Source organism: Aegilops tauschii, chromosome 4 (genome assembly GCF_002575655.3).
Source record: "Aegilops tauschii subsp. strangulata cultivar AL8/78 chromosome 4, Aet v6.0, whole genome shotgun sequence".
Lineage (NCBI taxonomy): Eukaryota > Viridiplantae > Streptophyta > Magnoliopsida > Poales > Poaceae > Aegilops > Aegilops tauschii.
The window spans coordinates 492360483-492382001 of record NC_053038.3 but is presented as its reverse complement, the minus strand read 5'-3'; the positions used below and the strand labels follow the sequence as shown (position 1 = coordinate 492382001).

General features: G+C 47.7%; 2 protein-coding genes across 2 annotated transcripts; one reads left to right on the top strand and one right to left on the bottom strand.

Annotated features, from left to right (window-relative positions):
* The first annotated feature begins 220 nt into the window (after window positions 1-220).
* On the top strand, window positions 221-1296 carry LOC109783808 (probable E3 ubiquitin-protein ligase ATL44). The gene has a single exon (XM_020342409.4). It carries the CDS (start codon window positions 433-435, stop codon window positions 1057-1059), a length of 627 nt encoding a protein of 208 aa, XP_020197998.1. The 5' UTR covers window positions 221-432; the 3' UTR covers window positions 1060-1296.
* Window positions 1297-4402: 3106 nt separating this feature from the next.
* Window positions 4403-7461, bottom strand: LOC109783807 (MLO protein homolog 1). Its single transcript, XM_020342408.4, has 9 exons — window positions 7094-7461; window positions 6651-6935; window positions 6421-6537; window positions 6263-6323; window positions 5913-6162; window positions 5665-5714; window positions 5528-5568; window positions 5213-5422; window positions 4403-5113 (listed from the first exon to the last, which is right to left on the bottom strand). The coding sequence occupies exons 1-9, from the start codon at window positions 7214-7216 to the stop codon at window positions 4628-4630; spliced, it is 1623 nt and encodes a 540-aa protein (XP_020197997.3). The 5' UTR covers window positions 7217-7461; the 3' UTR covers window positions 4403-4627.
* Window positions 7462-21519: the final 14058 nt, after the last annotated feature.

Here is a 21519-nt window from a genome sequence, read left to right as displayed (position 1 = left end):
GTGATGAACCCCGGATTCTCGTTCTCCGGCTTAGAGCATCTCCGACAGGCGCGCCAAACTAGCGCCCCGCCGTAAAATTGTCCGTTTTAGCGCGCGCGTAACCGATATAGTTGCTCCAGCGGGCGCGTAAAAACACAGCGCGCGGCATATGTAGTTGGTTTGGTCAAGTGTCACTTAAAATATCGCGTCACTGGTGACCGTGGTGCACGCTGCAGACACACGGCGCGGCACACGGAGTGAGTGAGCGACCATGGTGCACCAGCGCCAGCGCTCTCGGCTGTCGCTCTCAAGCCCGCATTAATACGCGTGCCATTACTAGTAGGAGTACTACTGCTGTGCTGAAACTCCAGCCCCTTCCCCTGCCTGCCCGCCACTGCCATCCCGCCCCGCCCCGCCCCGCCCCGATCCGGTGATCCGCCCAAGAACGAACCAATGGCGTCGGCGCGCCGCCTGCTGCAGACCTACCCGGGCCAGTTCCAGGCCGCCGAGCCGCCCGACGCCCTCGGCGCCGACTCCGACGTCGTCGTCATCCTCGCCGCGCTGCTCTGCGCGCTCCTCTGCGTCGTCGGCCTCGCCGCCGTCACCGGCTGCGCGCGCTCCCGCCGCGGCGCCGGCGCCACCAGATCCGCCGCCTCCGACGCGAGCAAGGGGCTCAAGAAGAGGGCGCTCATGGCGCTGCCGAAGCTGGCGTACGAGGACGCCGTGGCGGCGGCCGTCGCGGCGCGCGGCGGCCCGGCCTCCGCGGCGGCCGGGGAGGGGCAGGAGGGGATCCTCTCGGAGTGCGCCATCTGCCTGTCGGAGTTCGCGGGGAAGGAGGAGATCCGCGTGCTCCCGCAGTGCGGCCACGGCTTCCACGTCGCCTGCGTCGACGCCTGGCTCCGCGCGCACTCCTCCTGCCCATCCTGCCGCCGCGTCGTCGTCGTCGTCGCCGCCGACGCGGCGCCCCGCAAGACGCCGCCCGAGCCCAAGCGGTGCCGCAAGTGCGAGGCCATGGAGGAGGCGTCCTCCTCCACCTCGGCGACCGCCGGCGACCACGGGGCCGCCCGTTTCTTGCCGTGACATGCTCTACCAAGTGAGTCCCGCCCAGTCTGGACATGGCAATGGCATGGATGCATAATGTGTCTGTGCATGTGAATCAGTGAATGTGAGTTTCACATCGATGTCTGTACATTCTCTTTGACGTGACTGGCCTGTTTTCATGGACTCGATCGTGAAGTAGGTTTTCACTCTGAAATCCGTTGAGTTTCAGTTGACACTGAAATATTAAAACATTTCAGCAATTTCAGTACAACACAAGACTTCAATGTTTTTTCTTTTCAAAAATTTGGTTGAATTCGTTTTGGCCGAAATGCAAACCGAAATCATTGAAATTTACTTAGAATATCTGAAACTAAAAGTGAAAACCATATTGGGGCCTCGATTTGGTCAAGTGTCACAGTTGGTTTGCATGCGCGTGCCTAGCATATCTATGAATTTGCTGTATTTCTAGTTTTCTGCCCATATCAACCATTTTTCCTGGCAAAGTTATCAGGAAAGCTCACAAAAGGATTAGTGATCGAGCTCCTTATATAGTTTCCTTCCAGCAGGGCAGTGCTGCTACTTGCTTCAGGTAGTTCAGTTGTGTGTGGCTACTTAACCTCTGATATAGTGGTACTACTGTATTCAACAGTGTGATTTAGGATTTTAGGGGATAATCTGATGCCTTTCATACCACACTCACGCTACATGCGGATAATTCCAACTAATTTGGTCACGAGATCAAGACCTGTATGTTTCTTATCTCCTAATAGCTTGATGTATGGGTTACATTGCTACGGATTATTTTTCTCAGGAGCTCTTTTTTATGTTATTGGAATTATTGCCACCATTTGGTGTTCTTTTTAGAGATAAAAGAGGCTTTTAGTTGGTTCGTACTCCCTCTTTGTATCAAAATATAAGATGTCTTTTTACTGTCAAAGCGTCTTACATATTTTTTGACACTAAGATATTGTCAAAAAATGCCTTATATTTTATTTGGGGGGGGGGGGGGGGGGGGTTGGAGTACTAATGACGTGTTTGGTTGTGTGCGTTGATTTTGCTTGCATTACATGTGTTTCTCTGATGGGCCTGTCTGAGCTAAAACAACCCCAAAACCAGCATCTGCATATAGTTTGGTTGCCCGCATCTTGGTTGGTTGCACAAGGGAGCTAATATTGACCCGCCGTTTGGTTGGCTGCGTTGCAATAGGCGCACATATCACACTATAAACTTCTTAAAGTGTTCTCACCATTTCTCACTAGTGGTGACCTTACCACACACGATCTAGACATAGTTTCAGTCCTAACTAGGAAACAAATGAAAGTTCATCCTAGCTATTATCAAATGGCAGTACAAATTATTAAGAGCCATATGGCTGAATAGGGGAAAGTTCATCGATGCTAACTAGGTGGAAATTCATCCTCTTCCTCTTCCTCTTGTGCTAATGATGCTATTTCTTCTTCTTCGGCTTCTCCTCATCTGCTGCTTCTTCTTCTCTTCCGCTGCTGCTTTTGCTGTTCTTCTTCTTCTTCTTCTTCTTCTTCTTCTTCAGATTCTTGTCTGACCTCTGTTATTTCACATTGCATGTGCCCACTCCTTCCTTTTGTTCTTCTAGACTTCGTTCTCAAATGCTTCCACACCATGGCCGGAGCTGACAACATCGTCAGGCATCATATCTTCCTGCCCAGGAACCAGTTTATCACAACCCCATTGCAGGATCCAGTTATGCAGAATGCAACAAGCAAGCACAAGCTTAACCTGAGTGCGGAAAGTGTGGAATGGCTACTGATCTAGGATTTTAAACCTGTTCTTGAGAGCCCCAAATGACCTCTCAACAATAACTCTAAGGCTGGAGTGTTTGAGATTAAACAGCTCCTATGGAGTCCTAGGATAGTTCCTACCAGCGAACTCGTTCAGATGGTACCTGGTTTTCCTGAAGGATGGGAGAACACCTGGCCGACATGCATAGCCAACATCTCCTAGGTAGAACTTGCCATCGGGGATGTTGATGCCATCAGGACGGCTCATGTTGTCACTAAGAATGTTACCATCATGTGCTGATCCTTCCCAGCCATCCAACACGTATGTGAACTTCAGATCAAAGTCAACAACAGCAATCACATTCTGGCTTGTGCAGTGCTTTCTACCCCTGTATGATGCAGACTATGACGTCAACACTCTGGCAGTGACATGAGTACCATCTATTGCCTCAATGCAATCTTGAAATGGCATTACAAGATTTTGTTATAAATATAGCCGAACAATAGAAGCATATCAAGGCATGAACTACATACTGTCAGTGCTTACCTTGAAGTATGGATACCATCTTGGGCTAGTGCGAATCTTGGTAGGAGTCCGACCGGTTGGTGACACGATCATCTCTCCCTGAAGTACCTGGAGATGGTCTCCTTGATCTTTTGAAGGTGTTGTGCATAACCCTGAACCTCTGATTATGACCAACAACATGGAGGAACATGACTACTTTCTCTTTCACACTGGTGTGGATGCTATCTTGTAGTACCCCCTGCTCCCGAAGGTCTACACAAGACTGGTGCTCTTTTCCTTTGAAGCATCCACAGTAGCTCCGTGTCTTCGCAGTTGTAGATGTAGTTCAGATTCGCCATCCTCTCATGATCCCGGATAGACATTGGACCATAACGGATGCCATGCCTCTCACCATGATGAACAGCTCTCTTGCGCATCAACATGAGCCATGCCTGAATCACAACTATTAGTTTTGCATCCTAAAGTACCAGCTTCATCCGTGTTTTCATAACCTAGTCGACATCGAGGGTGCGTTGAGTAATGGGGAAATCCATCCTACACCTTTCCTAACGGCCTAACAACCAACCTGGCATAAGTGGGTGCGTGTTGCTTACTGGCTTCGGTGGGAGCAGCAGCTCCTGCTGCCGCGTCCGTCGCCGCCACTTGCGCAGATCTGAGTCGCCGCCGCCACCGCCAGTGCTAAGAACATAGGAGAAGCTAGTGGTGACCGAGTAAATTGGGGGGGGGGGGGGGGGGGGGGGGTGAGGCTAGATTTAGCGTCGTCCTGCTGCGCCCGATTTGCATCTCCCGCCATTCCTAGTCGATTTTGCCTTGCTCCCTCGCGTGCGAGCTGCATCCTTTTTGCGCTGCACTCAGATTGGCTCGCTGGAAACAGGTGATTTGAGGGTTTCCAGCGAGCCAGGCTCTGGTTTGCTTTAACGTTAGTGCAGATGCGATGCGAGCCAACCTTCCCCGTTTACAACCAAACACGTTTTTCTTGGCCCAACTAGGCGTGGTTGAAGGTAATGCGGGCTACCAAACACACCGCTAAAAGTTTCATTTTTGACTCGGTGAAACTTGCAATTCTTATTGCACGTTTCATCACAAATTCAGCTCCTAGTTGTGACATACACTTTTTTTTTTGAAACAATTTGTCACATACACTTGACAGGATCAATGGAGACTTGGAGAGCAACCTTTTTCTACTGCTCACCGGCATCGGCGCCCTTGTGTACATATACAGTCACCTCTGTAATTTCGACTAAATTTCGACTCTCTATCAATGAAATGATACGCTTCCAAGAGTATTCACCAAAAAAAATAATGAATGAATTTGTCTGATCGATCAACGTTGCGTGCTGAAGCACAAATCTGCACCGGTCATGTGAGCGTCGAGGGCCGGCGACGAGGCCGACCTCCACCCGTCACAAGGAGGCACCCTGCGCGCCGGACGCGCCGCAGCCGGACACCACACACCCCCGCCCTCCTTCTCGGCCCTCGGCGACGCCGGCACGCTCTGGGGATCGTCGGACCGCGCCCCGGCATTGTGGAGCAGGTGCACCGGCGACGAGCCGACGCCCATCTGCGCCATCAGCAAGCCCGCGTCTCGGGCTTTCTTCTTCTCCTTCGCCACCTTTCGCCAGTTGGTCAGCGCCTTGGCCGTCTGCTCGTTGAAGACGCTTCTCTTCATGTGTGAGCCCATCTGTGTGACGAGCGCGTAGAGGGGGAAGGTGATGTAGCTGCACATGATCTGGGCGGCCACCCCCAGCACCACCTTGGCGATGCTCACTCCCATTTTCTGATGGTAGCATCTCTTCAAGCCGGGCGTGGCCTGCGGTACATACAACGAAACTCTCTGTCAGTGCAGTTCATCAGCAGCAGCACTTGGTGCCTTGCATCCAGGCTTGGAGTGACAAGAATTGGTACGTACCACTGTCCACACGAAATGTGCCATCTGAAACGCGTTCTGGAAGAGTGTGAGGTGTATGAGGAAGAGGACCCAGTCGGGGCGGTTGAACCAGAAGTACTTGTTGCTGGGCTCGACGGCGGGAGCCCCCTTGACGACGCTCTCCCGGTCCTGGATCTCCCGGGCCATCTCCATGATCACCATCTCGAGCTTGGTCCCGACCCACAAGAGGATCTGGTGATGTTACACACGACACAAGACAGCAAATGACATGTTAATTAGTAACTTTGGAGTTACTACATCGCAGCTGGCGATTGGAGCAAGAAATTCTGGACATACCACGAGAGGAACCACAGACATCCAGATAAGAGTGCCGATCCCTGCGAGAAGATGACGGTGCTGGTTACGAGACAAAATTCGCAGATTATGGAGAGAAACAGAGGAGAAGGCGAGCAGGGCATGGACTAGGCGGCTACCGTGGAAATCAAGGAAGAGGATGAGCACCGCCACGAACCAGAGCTTGAGGCTGCGACAAGAGGCCAAATGTGTCAACTCTCAAGATCATATTCATATGAGACGTAGCTGCAACTGTACCGTATAATTTATCTATCATTTATTTTTCAGAAAGGACGTCTGAGCTGAGCTCACACCCGATATCTGCATGTAGAATCTATCTTATCTAGTATATATCTATAGGCTGTGTAGAGACAGGAATGGCACGTACCTGATGCCGACGACGACCTTGAAGTCGTCCTCCAGCGACCTCTTGATGTACCTGTGGAAGTCGAACCTGCTCTTCTGCGAGAGATGCGCGTTGATGAAGCCCTGGCGCAGCGTCAGGTAGTCCACCTTGGTCACCGACGTGAAGAACTGCCTGAAGAAGGCCACCACCCATCTGACGCCGGGGGTGCTGGACAGGCCCAGGTGCCGCCTCACGAACGTCGTCTGGTGCGTGAACCGGCACCGCGATGGATCTGCGAGGGTTCAATCGGTTCAACAACGTATCAGCTCACTGCGACGATCGGGTTTCAGTAAGAAAGTGTGCAGAGTGGTGGTGGCTAGCTTGATCCTGACCGTTGGCGAACTGATACTCCAGCGATGCAGTCTCCGACTCCCACTTCTTCCATTGCTTCATCTGCAGGAAATCAGAGGGCGGAGCGGACTAGGATGAGTGCCAGCTTTTGCAGTGCAAACCAAGGATTACTGACAGACAACGCGAGTAAGATGCTCACTTTGAGACGGCTGAGAGCCATGGTGGCGACGCTGTACAGGACGTGGAAGACGGCGAGCACGAAGATGAATATGTGCAGCTGGTGCATGCTCCCCGCCGACATCAGCGCCACCTTGCCCTGCAAACACCAATCAAGTCCGTCAAGCTAAGCCAATAAGAAGCTAGAGAAGAAATTCAGGTCGTCGACCGTTCATGTTCATGCGTGCGTGACGACCCTAGGTGCTCGCTCACCTGTTTGGCGCAGACGTCCTCTCCGGCCGGGGCGGCCAGGAACCGGCGGTGGGTCTCGCCCTGGAGCCAGAGGAGCCTTCGGCGGTTCTCCTGGCCGTCGCCGGCGTAAGCAGAGGGCAGCTTGCACGGGAGCATCCTGCTGCCGGCCTCCACGGAGATGCATATCTTGGAGATGGGGTCCTGCGCCACGGTGAGGAGCAGGGATATGAAGCCCACCAGCATGAGCTCCGCCTTCATCTTCTCCAGCGCCTCCGCCATGGCCTTCTTGTGCCGCTTGTGGAACCACTGCGCGCACGCACGCCAGCATGAGCAAGTACACAAAATCATCAACAGCATTTAAGTAATTTTATTAAAAATATTTAAAAATATTTCAGGCAGCTTAAAAAATGAGCAAGTACACAATATTATCATGAAACATGCACAGCAATTAGCTCCGGACGTACGTGGCCGAGGTTGTGGAGGGCGTGCTCCATGGCGACGGAGACGAGTATCATAACGGCGCAGACGAGCGCCACCGCCCACGTCGGCGTGTCCGGCAGTTCCCGCCCTCCCGCCGGCCCCGCCATGACCCGCCGCTCAACCTCTTCTTAGGTGCCGAGCAAACGACCACCTCGATCGATCAACGAGACACACGCACAAGCACCGTACCAGTCGTCTCGTCTGGACGAAGGAGCTATCTAAGGGCCGTGCCGGAGCAGGCAAAGCAAAATTAATGGAAGGGAAGGCGCAGGCTACGCGAAGGCTACGTAGGTCGTGCGACTGCCTCACTCTCTCGGCTGTGTGAATGGCGAACTGAAGTGTGGTGTGTGGCGGGAATGGTGAGAGCGAGCTAGGCTTTTATGGATGAGCGCGCTGCTGGGCGGGCGGGCGGGCGAAGTCTCCGTCAGCGGCGGCGGGGTGGCAGGCAGCCGCGCTGCGGTTTCGCCAACGGCGACCAGTGGTCCATCTCCATGCATGGCGAGCCCGTGGTGCCGCACCAGACTCTACTACTACTAGTAGTACCGGGGTATGCATGGACGTGACCGCAGTTTTGTTGTCATCACGATCGGGTCGACGCCCGGCGGGTACTGACGGTTTAATTGTCGGGACCGGGACGGGACCGGCGAGGAAAGTCAGGGGAATGCGAGACTGCCCTCCCGCCGGTTTCACGGCGGTTTCGGAGAGGTAGTAAAACACGTGCGTGCGTGCAGCAAGGGGCAGCCGCACACACTCTCTCTCGGCGGCGGCTGGTTCATGGAGTTGAGGCCCATGGTGTGCCGGTGTGGCGCGGTGAAAAGGATGGTGCTGTTATCCGATTCGCTTCACCGTCGGTGGTAACAAGAGCCAGAGCCAGAGCAGGGAGATGATGGAACCGGGTAGATGTCGCGAAAAATGATGGCCCCTTTGGCCGGTATGACCGCAGCTACAACTGGGATGCCGCTGACAGAATAAAAATGGTCGATGGCTGCATGATGGTTGTATAAATTGCTCAGGGCAACTCCACAACGCCGTCGACGGATTGTGTCCGCTCACGTTCGTGTGGGCTCGAAACACACACAAAACGAGGCCTATGTGGACGCAAATAGACGAGCGCCCGTTTTTTGTCCGTCCGCTACTCATTACCCAAATTTAGGCCGGGTTTACGTCGGCGTGGACAGGACGTGGACGCGCGCCACACCCGCCCTTGTCCTCCTTCGGGCCCGCCACACAGTGACACATCCACCCCATCCACCCCCCCCCCCCTCCTCAAGGCCAAGATGGCATGTCCAGCACCTTCACGCAAGGGCAAGATGGCATGGCCGACACCTTCACACAAGGCCAAGAGGGCAAGGAAGACACCTTCACGCAAGGCCAAGAATTCCAGGACGACTATGGCCAAGAGGAAGAAGATGAAGTGGACATCGAGGGGGAGCCTTTGTTTGCCGACAAGCTCACTCACCAAGCCAATGCGCAAAGGAAGAAAAGGCAAAGCACTCGGACGAAGGCATACACAAAGGATGAGGACAAGCTCATTTGCGAATGTTGGAGAGATATTGGACAAGATCGCAAGATCGGCGGCGAGCAAAAAGGATCAACCTTTTGGTTGAGAGTTCATGCCCAATTCCATGAACGCAAGAAGTTCCCCTCCTACAAGTTTGAGAGCAAGCGTGGTTGGGTATCCATCTCCAAGAGTTGGGGGCTCCTCCAACAAGAGTGCAACAAGTTTTCTGCCACCCTTGAGAGCATCAAAGCCTGTCCCGTGAGTGGCCTCGGCATCAAAGACATGGTATACAATTCCTTCATCTTAATTTCCATTTCCGTTGATTGATGCTTGCATGTCCATTGCATATGAATGTTCATTTTGTTTTGGAGGCATACCAAGTTTTGGAGCATTCAAGGCCCAATATGGGAACAAGCCGTTTACCCTCACCCATTGTTGGATGATCTTTGATCATGAGGAGAAGTTCAAGGAGCAATATGCCACCCTCAAGAATAATGTAGGGCCGGACGCCGTCACGGACCATGGCGGGGAAGGAAGCGGACGCATGGAAAGACCAACTCCAAGAAGGGGAAGAAGTGTGATGCAGCGATATTTGCCTTCTAGGAAACTTTGCAAGTCATGATGACCCAAAAGAAAGTAAGGCAGGAGAAGCGTCGACAAGAGAAAGATGAGAAAATGAAGGCCTACATCGAGATACAAAAGAAAAGAGCTAAAGATGGAGGCCGACATACAAGCAAAGAAGCTAGAGATGGAGGCGGACATGCAAGCGAAGAAGCTCGAGATAGAGGCGAACAATGCCAAGACCAAAGCAAAAGAGGTGGCACTCGCTTGCATGGTGAAGGAGGTGGAGATCATGACGGTGGACTTGAGTAAGGTTTCCCCGAGAATAAGGTCTTGGTTCGAGAAGAGGCAAAAGGATATGCTCGAGCTAGATGGTTGATCTATGGCCCAGAGCGCCATCTTTTTTATATGTCGGCATGTGTGCCGGCATGACCATGGACAAGATGTATGGCGTGGTTGAACTACTGCCCTTTTGTGTGCTGGCAACTGTGTCAGCCGCTCGCAAGTGCGCTGGCATGAACTATGTGTTTTTTTAGGCTGACATGTATACTCGGCCGCAAGCATTGCCACCTGCATGAACCGTGGATGCTTGCATGGCAGCTGGCATAAACTATGGCCACCGACCTTTTTAGATTAAATTATCTTTGTCATTCGGTTGGGCGCACCGTTCAGACGCGGGTCAATAACGCGTTTACAGCCGACTCAAATAGACGAAAAGCGGACAAAATCCACGTCTGTTTGCGTCGGCGCTTTGGAGTTGCCCTTACAGACCGATGCTCATAACCACTAGTACATTGGATATAATTTGTAGGCTCGCTGGTCATGTCTGAAGTACGTGGATTTGGTATTACTAGTAAAAGAATTCGTGTGTTGTAACGGAAGGAAAAATACACATGTCCCTAACCCAATAACCATGACTCAAGACCCCAACAGGTCCATGTTCGTTATTTCCAACTCATCTCATTTCATCTGTGTTTCCGCTTATCCTTCTTCCCACCGTCACTGCCAGTGGTCTCGGTGCTCAATCTCAACGCGTTTGAATGTCGTCAATTTTAAGGCGTTTCTTTCTCAGCATAAAATGAGAAATCTGTTTTTTTTCTTGCGAGGTTTTGATGAGGCATGCATGTGTGGTTATAGATGGTTTCTTTTGTCTCCAATCTGGTTTTGATGAGGTGTTCATTTTCAATTGGGACTGGTACCGGTAGGATGGATCAAGCGCTATAGATTAAGGTTGCACCATTAATAGCATTTTAAAAATTGTTAACAAGTAAAAAAACATCAACCCAAATATCATATATGGATATTTGTAAAAGCATTTGATATGGACTACAGGATGATTAACCCAAATATCGGGGGGTTTCCTGCAAAAGGAAAAATCTGACTTAAAACTAGACTGCGGGTTGATTAACAGAAACATCAAGGGGTCTCATGAGAAAGCAAAAATCTAACTTAAAAATGGACAGTGGGTTGATTAACAGAAACATAAGAGAGTTTTCTGCAAAAGCAAAATTCTGACCTAAAACTGGACTGCATGTTGATCTTAGAAAAGAAAGGGGCTTTTCTGCAAAACATGCAACAAACGGGCAGAAGCGGTCCTCCTTCTATTAGTAGGTATATATTTATATTAAATTACCTTTTTACAAAAGTTAATTGCTCTAAGTACCTTTAAAAAATCTTATTTTAGAATCTGGTCCCTCATATTCGCGCCTAACAATCAGACGTCTAGGATGTACTTGAGGAACCCTCTACCATCGCGAGAGAGGATGCGCGACCTTTCCCTACTCGCTCTCATGACTCACCTAGCCAGCTGTCACTAATCTACGGCCAACATCACCGGAGACGAGGAGGGTCGCATAGGGGGATTCAGACACCGCAGTTTCGCGTAAGCACGATATCATCCCTCGGGAGGAGCATGAGGGGACCGATGGATCCGGTGGATTGATTGCCTCTCTCGACGCGGTTGTATGCGAAGCAAGCGAGCAAGGCGAGGCACGAGAGAGCATTTGATGCATGTGTTGGCCCGAGCCTCTCCGGTGGAGATGGATCAGATTTTTTCCATGGACCATCGATCACAACAGGAGATGTTGCTTTGGCTGAGGCAGAAGCTGAATCTTCCATGTCGTCTAAGCATAAGAGATGGTGGATTTCAGGAGGGAGCCGGCGCGCGTCTCGCACCCCGGGCACCAGATGCCCATCTGATTTGCTGGTGCGAAGGGGGCTACCTGATTCCCAACCGAGGTGGAGGTAGGGTGGGATACGATGTGCATGCCACAGGCGTGGAATTTGGGGCCGGCAAGAGGTGCTTTGTTCCGGGGCCTCATGATGTTGGCACTTTGTTGGGGTTAAGAGTCGCCTTGGGTCCACATTGGAGAGTCGGGTCCATTTCGATTGTCTCCAATGGGGGCGGGGTGATGTGCGGTCCATGATTCAAGGAAGTGATACGCCTTCACTGTATCTATAAATTTTGTTATGTTCATGCTATATTTAGATCGTCTATAAATACTTTAGGAATAATTTTATATAATTTTTGTTGGACTAACATATTAATCTAATGCCAAGGCGAGTTCATGTTTCCTAGTCTTTTTGGGCTTTTCAGGAAATCAACTTTGGAGCAGAAAAATCGGATAAAAATACATCAGCAAGATTAATCACCACGGAGACCCAGGGGGCCTGGACCCACCTGAAGGGCCCAAGGCTAGCTCGTACGCCTGACTCGTGGCCAAATGGGGGTCATGAGCTAGGGCCACGTGGCCACCTAACACACTGAGACGTCTCAAACGTATCTACATTTCCAACAAGTTTTGCCATTGTTATGCGAATGAAACTAACCTAGACTGGCATTGTTTTCAGCAAAATTACCATGATGTTATTTTTGTGCAGAAATAAAAGTGCTCAAAATTGTTGGGGAACGTAGTAATTTCAAAAAAATTCCTACACACATGCAAGATCATGGTGATGCATAGCAACGAGAGGGGAGAGTGTTGTCCACGTACCCTCGTAGACCGTAAGCGGAAGCGTTATGACAACGCGGTTGATGTAGTCGTACGTCTTCACGATCCGACCGATCCAAGTACCGAACGCACGACACCTCCGAGTTCAGCACACGTTCAGCTCGATGACGTCCCACGAACTCCGATCCAGCAGAGCTTTGCAGGAGAGTTTTGTCAGCACGATGGTGTGATGATGGTGATGATGTTGCTACCAACGCAGGGCTTCGCCTAAGCACCGCTACGATATGTCCGAGGTGGATTATGGTGGAGGGGGCACCGCACACGGCTTGGAACAATCAACTTGTGTGTTCTAGGGTGCCCCCTGCCCCTGTATATAAAGGAGCAAGGGGGGAGGCCGGCCGGCCCTTGGGGCGCGCCAAGGAGGGGGGAGTCCTCCTCCTAGTAGGAGTAGGACTCCCCTTTCCTAGTCCAACTAGGAAGAGGGAAGGGGGAAGGAAAGAGAGGGAGAGGGAGAGGGAAAGAGGGTCCGCGTCCCCTCCCCTAGTCCAATTCGGACTCCTCATGGGAGGGGGCGCGCCACCTCCTGGGCTGCTGCCCGCTCTCTCCCCTCAGGCCCACTAAGGCCCAATACTTTCCCGGGGGGTTCCGGTAACCCCTCCGGCACTCCGGTTTTCTCCGAAACCACCCGGAACACTTCCGGTGTCCGAATATAGCCGTCCGATATATCAATCTTTACGTCTCGTACATTTCAAGACTCCTCGTCATGTCCGTGATCACATCCGGGACTCCGAACTACCTTTGGTACATCAAATCACATAAACTCATAATACCGATCGTCATCGAACGTTAAGCATGCGAACCCTACGGGTTCGAGAACTATGTAGACATGACCGAGACTCGTCTCCGGTCAATAACCAATAGCAGAACCTGGATGCTCATATTGGTTCCTACATATTCTACGAAGATCTTTATCCGTCAAACCGCATAACAACATGTTGGGGAACGTAGTAATTTGGAAAATTTTCCTACGAACACGCAAGATCATGGTGATGCATAGCAACGAGAGGGGAGAGTCTGTCCACGTACCCTCGTAGACCGAAAGCGGAAGTGTTAGAACAACGCGGTTGATGTAGTCGTACGTCTTCACGATCCGACCGATCCAAGTACCGAACGTACGACACCTCCGAGTTCAGCACATGTTCAGCTCGATGACGTCCCACGAACTCCGATCCAGCAGAGCTTCGAGGGAGAGTTCCGTCAGCACGACGGCGTGATGAGGGTGATGATGATGCTACCGACGCAGGGCTTCGCCTAAGCACCGCTACGATATGACCGAGGTGGATTATGGTGGAGGGGGGCACCGCACACGGCTAAAAGATCAATGATCAATTGTTGTGTCTTTGGGGTGCCCCTGCCCCTGTATATAAAGGAGCTAGGGGGGAGGCGGTCGGCCCGGAGGAGGGCGCGCCAAGGGGGGGAGTCATACTCCCACTGGGAGTAGGACTCCTCCTTTCCTAGTAGGAGCAGGAGAAGGGAAGGAAGGGAGAGAAGAAGAGAAGGAAAAGGGGGGGGGGCGCCGCCCCCCTCCTTGTCCAATTCGGACTAGAAGGGGAGGGGGCACGCAGCTACCCTGGCCGCCCCTCCTCCTCTCCCACTAGGGTCCATTAGACCCAATATACTCCCCGGGGGTTCCGGTAACCCCCGGTACTCCGGTAAATGTCCGAAACCTCCCGAAACACTTCCGGTGTCCGAACATAGTCGTCCAATATATCGATCTTTACGTCTCGACCATTTCGAGACTCCTCGTCATGTCCGTGATCATATCCAGGACTCCGAACTACCTTTGGTACATCAAAACACAAAAATTCATAATACCGATCGTCACAGAACTTTAAGCGTGCGGACCCTACGGGTTCGAGAACTATGTAGACATGACCGAGACACGTCTCCGGTCAATAACCAATAGCGGAACCTGGATGCTCATATTGGTTCCTACATATTCTACGAAGATCTTTATCGGTCAAACCACATAACAACATACGTTGTTCCCTTTGTCATCGGTATGTTACTTGCCCGAGATTCGATCGCCGGTATCTCAATACCTAGCTCAATCTCATTACCGGCAAGTCTCTTTACTCGTTCTGTAGTGCATCATCCCGTAACTAACTCATTAGTCACATTGCTTGCAAGGCTTATAGTGATGTGCATTACCGAGAGGGCCCAGAGATACCTCTCCGACAATCGGAGTGACAAATCCTAATCTCGATCTATGCCAACTCAACAAGTACCATTGGAGACACCTGTAGAGCACCTTTATAATCACCCAGTTACGTTGTGACGTTTGGTAGCACACAAAGTGTTCCTCCGGTAATCGGGAGTTGCATAATCTCATAGTTATAGGAACATGTATAAGTCATGAAGAAAGCAATAGCAGTAAACTAAACGATCAAGTGCTAAGCTAACGGAATGGGTCAAGTCAATCACATCATTCTTCTAATGATGTGATCCCGTTTATCAAATGACAACTCATGTCTATGGTTAGGAAACATAACCATCTTTGATCAACGAGCTAGTCAAGTATAGGCATACTAGTGACACTCTGTTTGTCTATGTATTCACACATGTATTATGTTTCCGGTTAATATAATTCTAGCATGAATAATAAACATTTATCATGATACGAGGAAATAAATAATAACTTTATTATTGCCTCTAGGGCATATTTCCTTCAGTCTCCCACTTGCACTAGAGTCAATAATCTAGATTACGCAGTAATGATTCTAACACCCATGGAGTCTTGGTGCTAATCATGTTTTGCTCGTGGAAGAGGCTTAGTCAATGGGTCTGCAACATTTAGATCCGTATGTATCTTGCAAATCTCTATGTCTCCCACCTGGACTTGATCCCGGATGGAATTGAAGCGTCTCTTGATGTGCTTGGTTCTCTTGTGAAATCTGGATTCCTTTGCCAAGGCAATTGCACCAGTATTGTCACAAAAGATTTTCATTGGACCCGATGCACTAGGTATGACACCTAGATCGGATATGAACTTCTTCATCCAGACTCCTTCATTTGCTGCTTCCGAAGCAGCTATGTACTCCGCTTCACACGTAGATCCCACCACGACGCTTTGTTTAGAACTGCACCAACTGACAGCTCCACCGTTCAATATAAACACGTATCCGGTTTGCGATTTAGAATCATCCGAATCAGTGTCAAAGCTTGCATCGACGTAACCATTTACGACGAGCTCTTTGTCACTGATAACCCACAAGTATAGGGGATCAATTGTAGCCTCTTTCGATAAGTAAGAGTGTCGAACCCAACGAGGAGCTAAAGGTAGAACAAATATTCCCTCAAGTTCTATCGACCACCGATACAACTCTACGCACGCTTGACGTTCGCTTTACCTAGAACAAGTATGAAACTAGAAGTACTTTGTAGGTGTTTTTGGATAGGTTTGCAAGATAATAAAGAGCGCGTAAATAAAAACTAGGGGCTGTTTAGGTAAAGAAGCAATAAAGTTAGTATAGCGAGTGTGGAAAAGTGATGGTAGGAGTTGCGAAATTGTCCCTAAGCAATTGACTACTTTACTAGACCGATAGCAAGTTTTATGTGGGAGAGGCCACCGCTAGCATGTCATCCCTGACTTGGAATTCTATGCACTTATGATTGGAACTATTAGCAAGCGTCCGCAACTACTAACGTTCATTAAGGTAAAACCCAACCATAGCATTAAGATATATTGGTCCCCCTTCAATCCCGTATGCATCAATTTCTATGCTAGGCTGAAGCTTCTGTCACTCTTGCCCTCCAATACATAGTCCTATCAACATACAACTAACCCTATGGTGTGATCCACGCGCGCGCTCATATGACGGGCACCAAAGGACAGCAACATAACCACAAGCAAATTAAATCAATCATAGCAATTCATCAACCACCGCTAGGACAACAAAAATCTACTCAGACATCATAGGATGGCAACACATCATTGGATAATAATATGAAGCATAAAGCACCATGTTCAAGTAGAGGGTACAGCGGGTTGCGGGAGAGTGGACCGCTGTAGATAGAGGGAGGAAGGTGATGGATATGTTGGTGAAGATGATGGAGGTGTTGGTGTAGATCGCGGTGATGATGATGGCCCCCGGCGGCGTTCCGGCGCGGAAGCGAGGGGGAGAGAGCCCCCTCCTTCTTCTTCTTCTTCCTTGACCTTCTCCCTAGATGGGAGAAGGGTTTCCCCTCTGGTCCATGGTCTCCATGGCATGGGAGGGGCGAGAGCCCCTCCGAGATTGGATCTGTCTCTCTCTGTTTCTGCGCTCTGTTCTTCTGCCCTTTCACCGTTTCGTATATATATGGAGATCCGTAACTTCGATTGAATTGAAACCTTCGCCGAGATTTTTTTCCTGAAAATTAGCTTCTTGCGGCCGAAGAAGAGCAGCAACCGCCTTACGGGTGGCCCACGAGGGGGGCAGGCGCGCCCCCTGCATCGTGGCCACCTCGGGCACCGTCTCGCGTTGATTCTTCCTCCCATATTCTCCAAATATTCTACGCCCGTTTTTATCCCGTTTGGATTCCGTTTGATATGGGGTTTCTGCGAAACATAAAACATGCAACAAACAGGAACTGGCACTGGGCACTGGATCAATATGTTAGTCCCAAAAATAGTATAAAAAGTTGCCAAAAATATATGAAAGTTGTAGAATAGTGGCATGGAACAATAAAAAATTATAGATACGAAGGAGACGTATCAGCATCCCCAAGCTTAATTCCTTCTCGTCCTCGAGTAGGTAAATGATAAAAAAGATAATTTTTGATGTGGAATGCTACCTAGCATAATTTTAATCATGTATCTAATCATGGCATGAATATTAAGACACGAGTGATTCAAAGCAATAGTCTATCATTTGACATAAAAAACAATAATACTTCAAGCCTACTAATAAAGCAATCATGTCTTTTCAAAATAACATGGCCAAAGAAAGTTATCCCTACAAAATCATATAGTCTGGCTATGCTCCATCTTCACCACACAAAATATTCAAATCATGCACAACCCCGATGACAAGCCGAGCAATTGGTTCATACTTTTTAACGCGCTTTAGCCTTTTCAACCCTCACGCAATACATGAGTGCAAGCCATGAATATAGCACTATAGGTGGAATAGAATATGATGATGGGGGTTATGTGGAGAAGACAAAAAGGGAGAAAGTCTCACATCGATGCGGCTAATCAACGGGCTATGGAGATGCCCATCAATTGATGTCAATGTGAGGAGTAGGGATTGCCATGTAACGAATGCACTAGAGCTATAAGTATATGAAAGCTCAAACTGAAACTAAGTGGGTGTGCATTCAACTTGCTTGCTCATGAAGACCTAGGGCATTTGAGGAAGCCCATCGTTGGAATATACAAGCCAAGTTCTATAATGAAAATTCCCACTAGTATATGAAAGTGATAACTCAAGAGACTCTCTATATGAAGAACATGGTGCTACTTCGAAGCACAAGTGTGGTAAAAGGATAGTAACATTGCCCCTTCTCTCTTTTTCTCTCGTTTTTTTTCTTTTTTTGGGCCTTCTCCTTTTTTTGGCCTTTCTCTTTTTTTTATTATTTTATTTATTTTTTTGTCCGGAGTCTCATCCCGGCTTGTGGGGGAATCATAGTCTCCATCATCCTTTCCTCACTGGGGCAATGCTCTAATAATCATGATCATCACACTTTTATTTACTTACAACTCAATATTACAACTCGATACTAGAACAAAGATATGACTCTATATGAATGCCTCCGGCGGTGTACCGGGATGTGCAATGATCTAGCGTAGCAATGACATCAAAAAACAGGCAAGCCATGAAAACATCATGCTAGCTATCTTACGATAATGCAAAGCAATATGACAATAAATGCTCAAGTCATGTATATGATGATGATGGAAGTTGCATGGCAATATATCTCGGAATGGCTATGGAAATGCCATGATAGGTAGGTATCGTGGCTATTTTGAGGAAGATATAATGAGGCTTATGTGTGACAGAGCGTATCATTTCACAGGGTTTGGATGCACCGGCGAAGTTTGCACCAACTCTCGAGGTGAGAAAGGGCAATGCACGGTACCGAAGAGGCTAGCAATGATGGAAGGGTGAGAGTGCGTATAATCCATGGACTCACATTAGTCATAAAGAACTCATATACTTATTGCAAAAGTTTATTAGCCCTCGAAGCAAAGTACTACTACGCATGCCCCTAGGGGGATAGATTGGTAGGAAAAGACCATCGCTCGTCCCCGACCGCCACTCATAAGGAAGACAATCAATAAATACCTCATGCTCCGACTTCGTTACATAACGGTTCACCATACGTGCATGCTATGGGGATCACAAACTTTAACACAAGTATTTCTACTAATCCACAACTACCCACTAGCATGATTCTAATATCACCATCTTTATATCGCAAAACTATTGCAAGGAATCAAACATATCATATTCAGTGATCTACAAGTTTTATGTAGGATTTTATGACTAACCATGTGAATGACCAATTCCTGTCATCTCTCTAAATAGATATAAGTGAAGCAAGAGAGTTTAATTCTTTCTACAAAAGATATGCCCACGCACTAAAAAATATAAGTGAAGCGAAAGAGCATTCTACAAATGGCGGTTTTCTATGTGAAGAGAAACAGGCAATCCAAACTTCAAATGATATAAGTGAAGCACATGAAGCATTCTATAAAGCCATACTCAAAAGAATATAAGTGAAGTGCAATGAGCATTATATAAATCAACCAAGGACTATCTCATACCAGCATGGTGCATAAAACAAAAGTGAAAACTAAATACAAAAGACGCTCCAAGATTTGCACATATCGCATGAACGAAACGAATCCGAAAACATACCGATATTTGTTGAAGAAAGAGGGGATGCCTTCCGGGGCATCCCCAAGCTTAGACGCTTGAGTCTCCTTGAATATTTACTTGGGGTTCCTTGGGCATCCCCAAGCTTGAGCTCTTGCCTCTCTTCCTTCTTCTCACATCGAGACCTCCTCGATCATCGAACACTTCATCCACACAAAACTTCAACAGAAAACTCGGTAAGATCCGTTAGTATAATAAAGCAAATCACTACTCTAACTACTGTTGCAAACCAATTCATATTTTGTTTTTGCATTGTGTCTACTGTAGTATAACTTTTCCATGGCTTAATCCACTGATATAAATCGATAGTTTCATCAAAACAAGCAAACTATGCATCAAAAACAGAATCTGTCTAAAACAGAATAGTCTGTAATAATCTGAACATTCACCATACTTCTGATACTTGAAAAATTCTGCCACAATTATGAAAAATAAAAAATTTGTATAGAAAGACAGTGAAAAAAGAATCAGAACCGTTTGACGCTCCAGTAAAAAATGAAAAATCGCGCACTACAGCCAAAGTTTCTGTCCTGCACCGCACAAACCAACAAGCATTGTAAACATCCTAAAGGCAAACCTTGGCACATAATTTTTATAATACAATGGAATTGTACAAGGGGATAATTATTTTTTTGAAAAGTTCCTGTAATCAAGATTCAAAATTTTTCCATGGGCATGAACAAAGTTCAAGGACATCCCCCACTTTCACAATGCTCGTCTATCTCACTTTCACTTTTCTTTTTGAAAAGTTTTGGGTTCCCCTCTTTATTTTTTTTGTTTTTAAACTATATAAAAGCACTCAACAGAAATAAATGACCCTATAAAACTTCCGGGTTGTCTCCCTGGCAGCGGTTTCTTTAAAGCCATTAAGCTAGGCATATAGTGCTCAAGTAGTGAATCCACCCGGATCCCAAGGTATATCAAAGCCAATTTTAATTAGCAATGATTTGTAATTTAGTAGTGAGCACAAAGTAACATATATCAAGCAATGACGAAGTCTAACTCTCTTCCTATGCATCGGCATGTCATAGAAGAACAATTCATACACACTAGTTAAGGCCAATGCATAGTATAAACAGTTTCTTGCAATTTTATCATGTTGGAAACATAGAGAGGTGGAGATATAGTTCCTCTCTCATAATAATTGCAAGTAGGAGCAGCAAGCACATGCATATTATATTTATCAAAATCATCATGTGCAACGGTAAAAGTCAACCCATCAATATAATCCTTAATAAGTGCAAACTTCTCCGATATAGTGTAGTTGGGAGAATTCAAAAAGATAATAGGATTATCATGCGTGGGTGCAATAGCAAAAATTTCATGTTTAACATAAGGAACTATAGCAAGTTCATCTCCATAAGAATAATTCATATTGACATCTTGGCCACAAGCATAGCAAGCATTATCAAAAAGGGATATTTCAAGAGAATCAACGGGATCATAATAGTTATCATAGCAATCATCCTTCGGTAAGCACGAAGGGAAATTAAACAATGTATGAGTTGAAGAGTTACTCTCATTAGAAGGTGGGCACGGGTAGCTAATCCGCTCTTCCTCCTTTTGTTCTTTGCTCTCCTCCTCATCTTTTTCATCCAATGTGCTCACAGTTTTATCAATTTCTTCTTCCATAGACTCCTGCAAAATATTAGTCTCTTCTTGGATAGCGGAAACTTTCTCAATAAATGCATCAATATAGGAATTGTATTCATAATTCTCATAGCAATATTTCAATATAGCAAAATTTTCAGGCCTATAAACATCATCATCAAAAGCTTCATACTTTTCAAACAAAGATTCAATTTCATAAGCACCCTTAAAAGCGACAAATTCTTCTATTTGTTCCACATCATAGTAATCATATATACCTCTAGCATAAGAAGCCAAGGTTTCATTATCATTAAATTTGCATGAAAAGGGAAGGTGTGGAGCCTTCATCCTAGAGCAACAAGTATAATCATATCTCAAGCATAGTTGCCTAGCATACCACTTCAACATATAAATTTGATCCCATAATAGTTTCCGTTTTTGAGTCAAGCGATAATCCCTAAAGTATTCGCGTTGGTCCAACGTGTCTCCCATTACATAATTGAATGAGGTTTTCTCAGGATTATCAAAGTGGTACATAATATTTTTCACATAATGATCATCGAGGGTTTTAGGAGGTTCCCCATCTCCATGAGTAGCAAGTACACCTAATTTTTTTGGTATTTCGTGTTCCATATCTATAACTAAAGATAAAGAACAACTAAGAACAGCAAATAAAAATTACTTAGTGATAAAGCAAACAAGCACACACGAGAATATTCACCCCACGCTATTGCTCCCCGGCAACGGCGCCAGAAAAAGGTCTTGATAACCCACAAGTATAGGGTATCAATTATAGCCTCTTTCGATAAGTAAGAGTGTCGAACCCAACGAGGAGCTAAAGGTAGAACAAATATTCCCTCAAGTTCTATCGACCACGGATACAACTC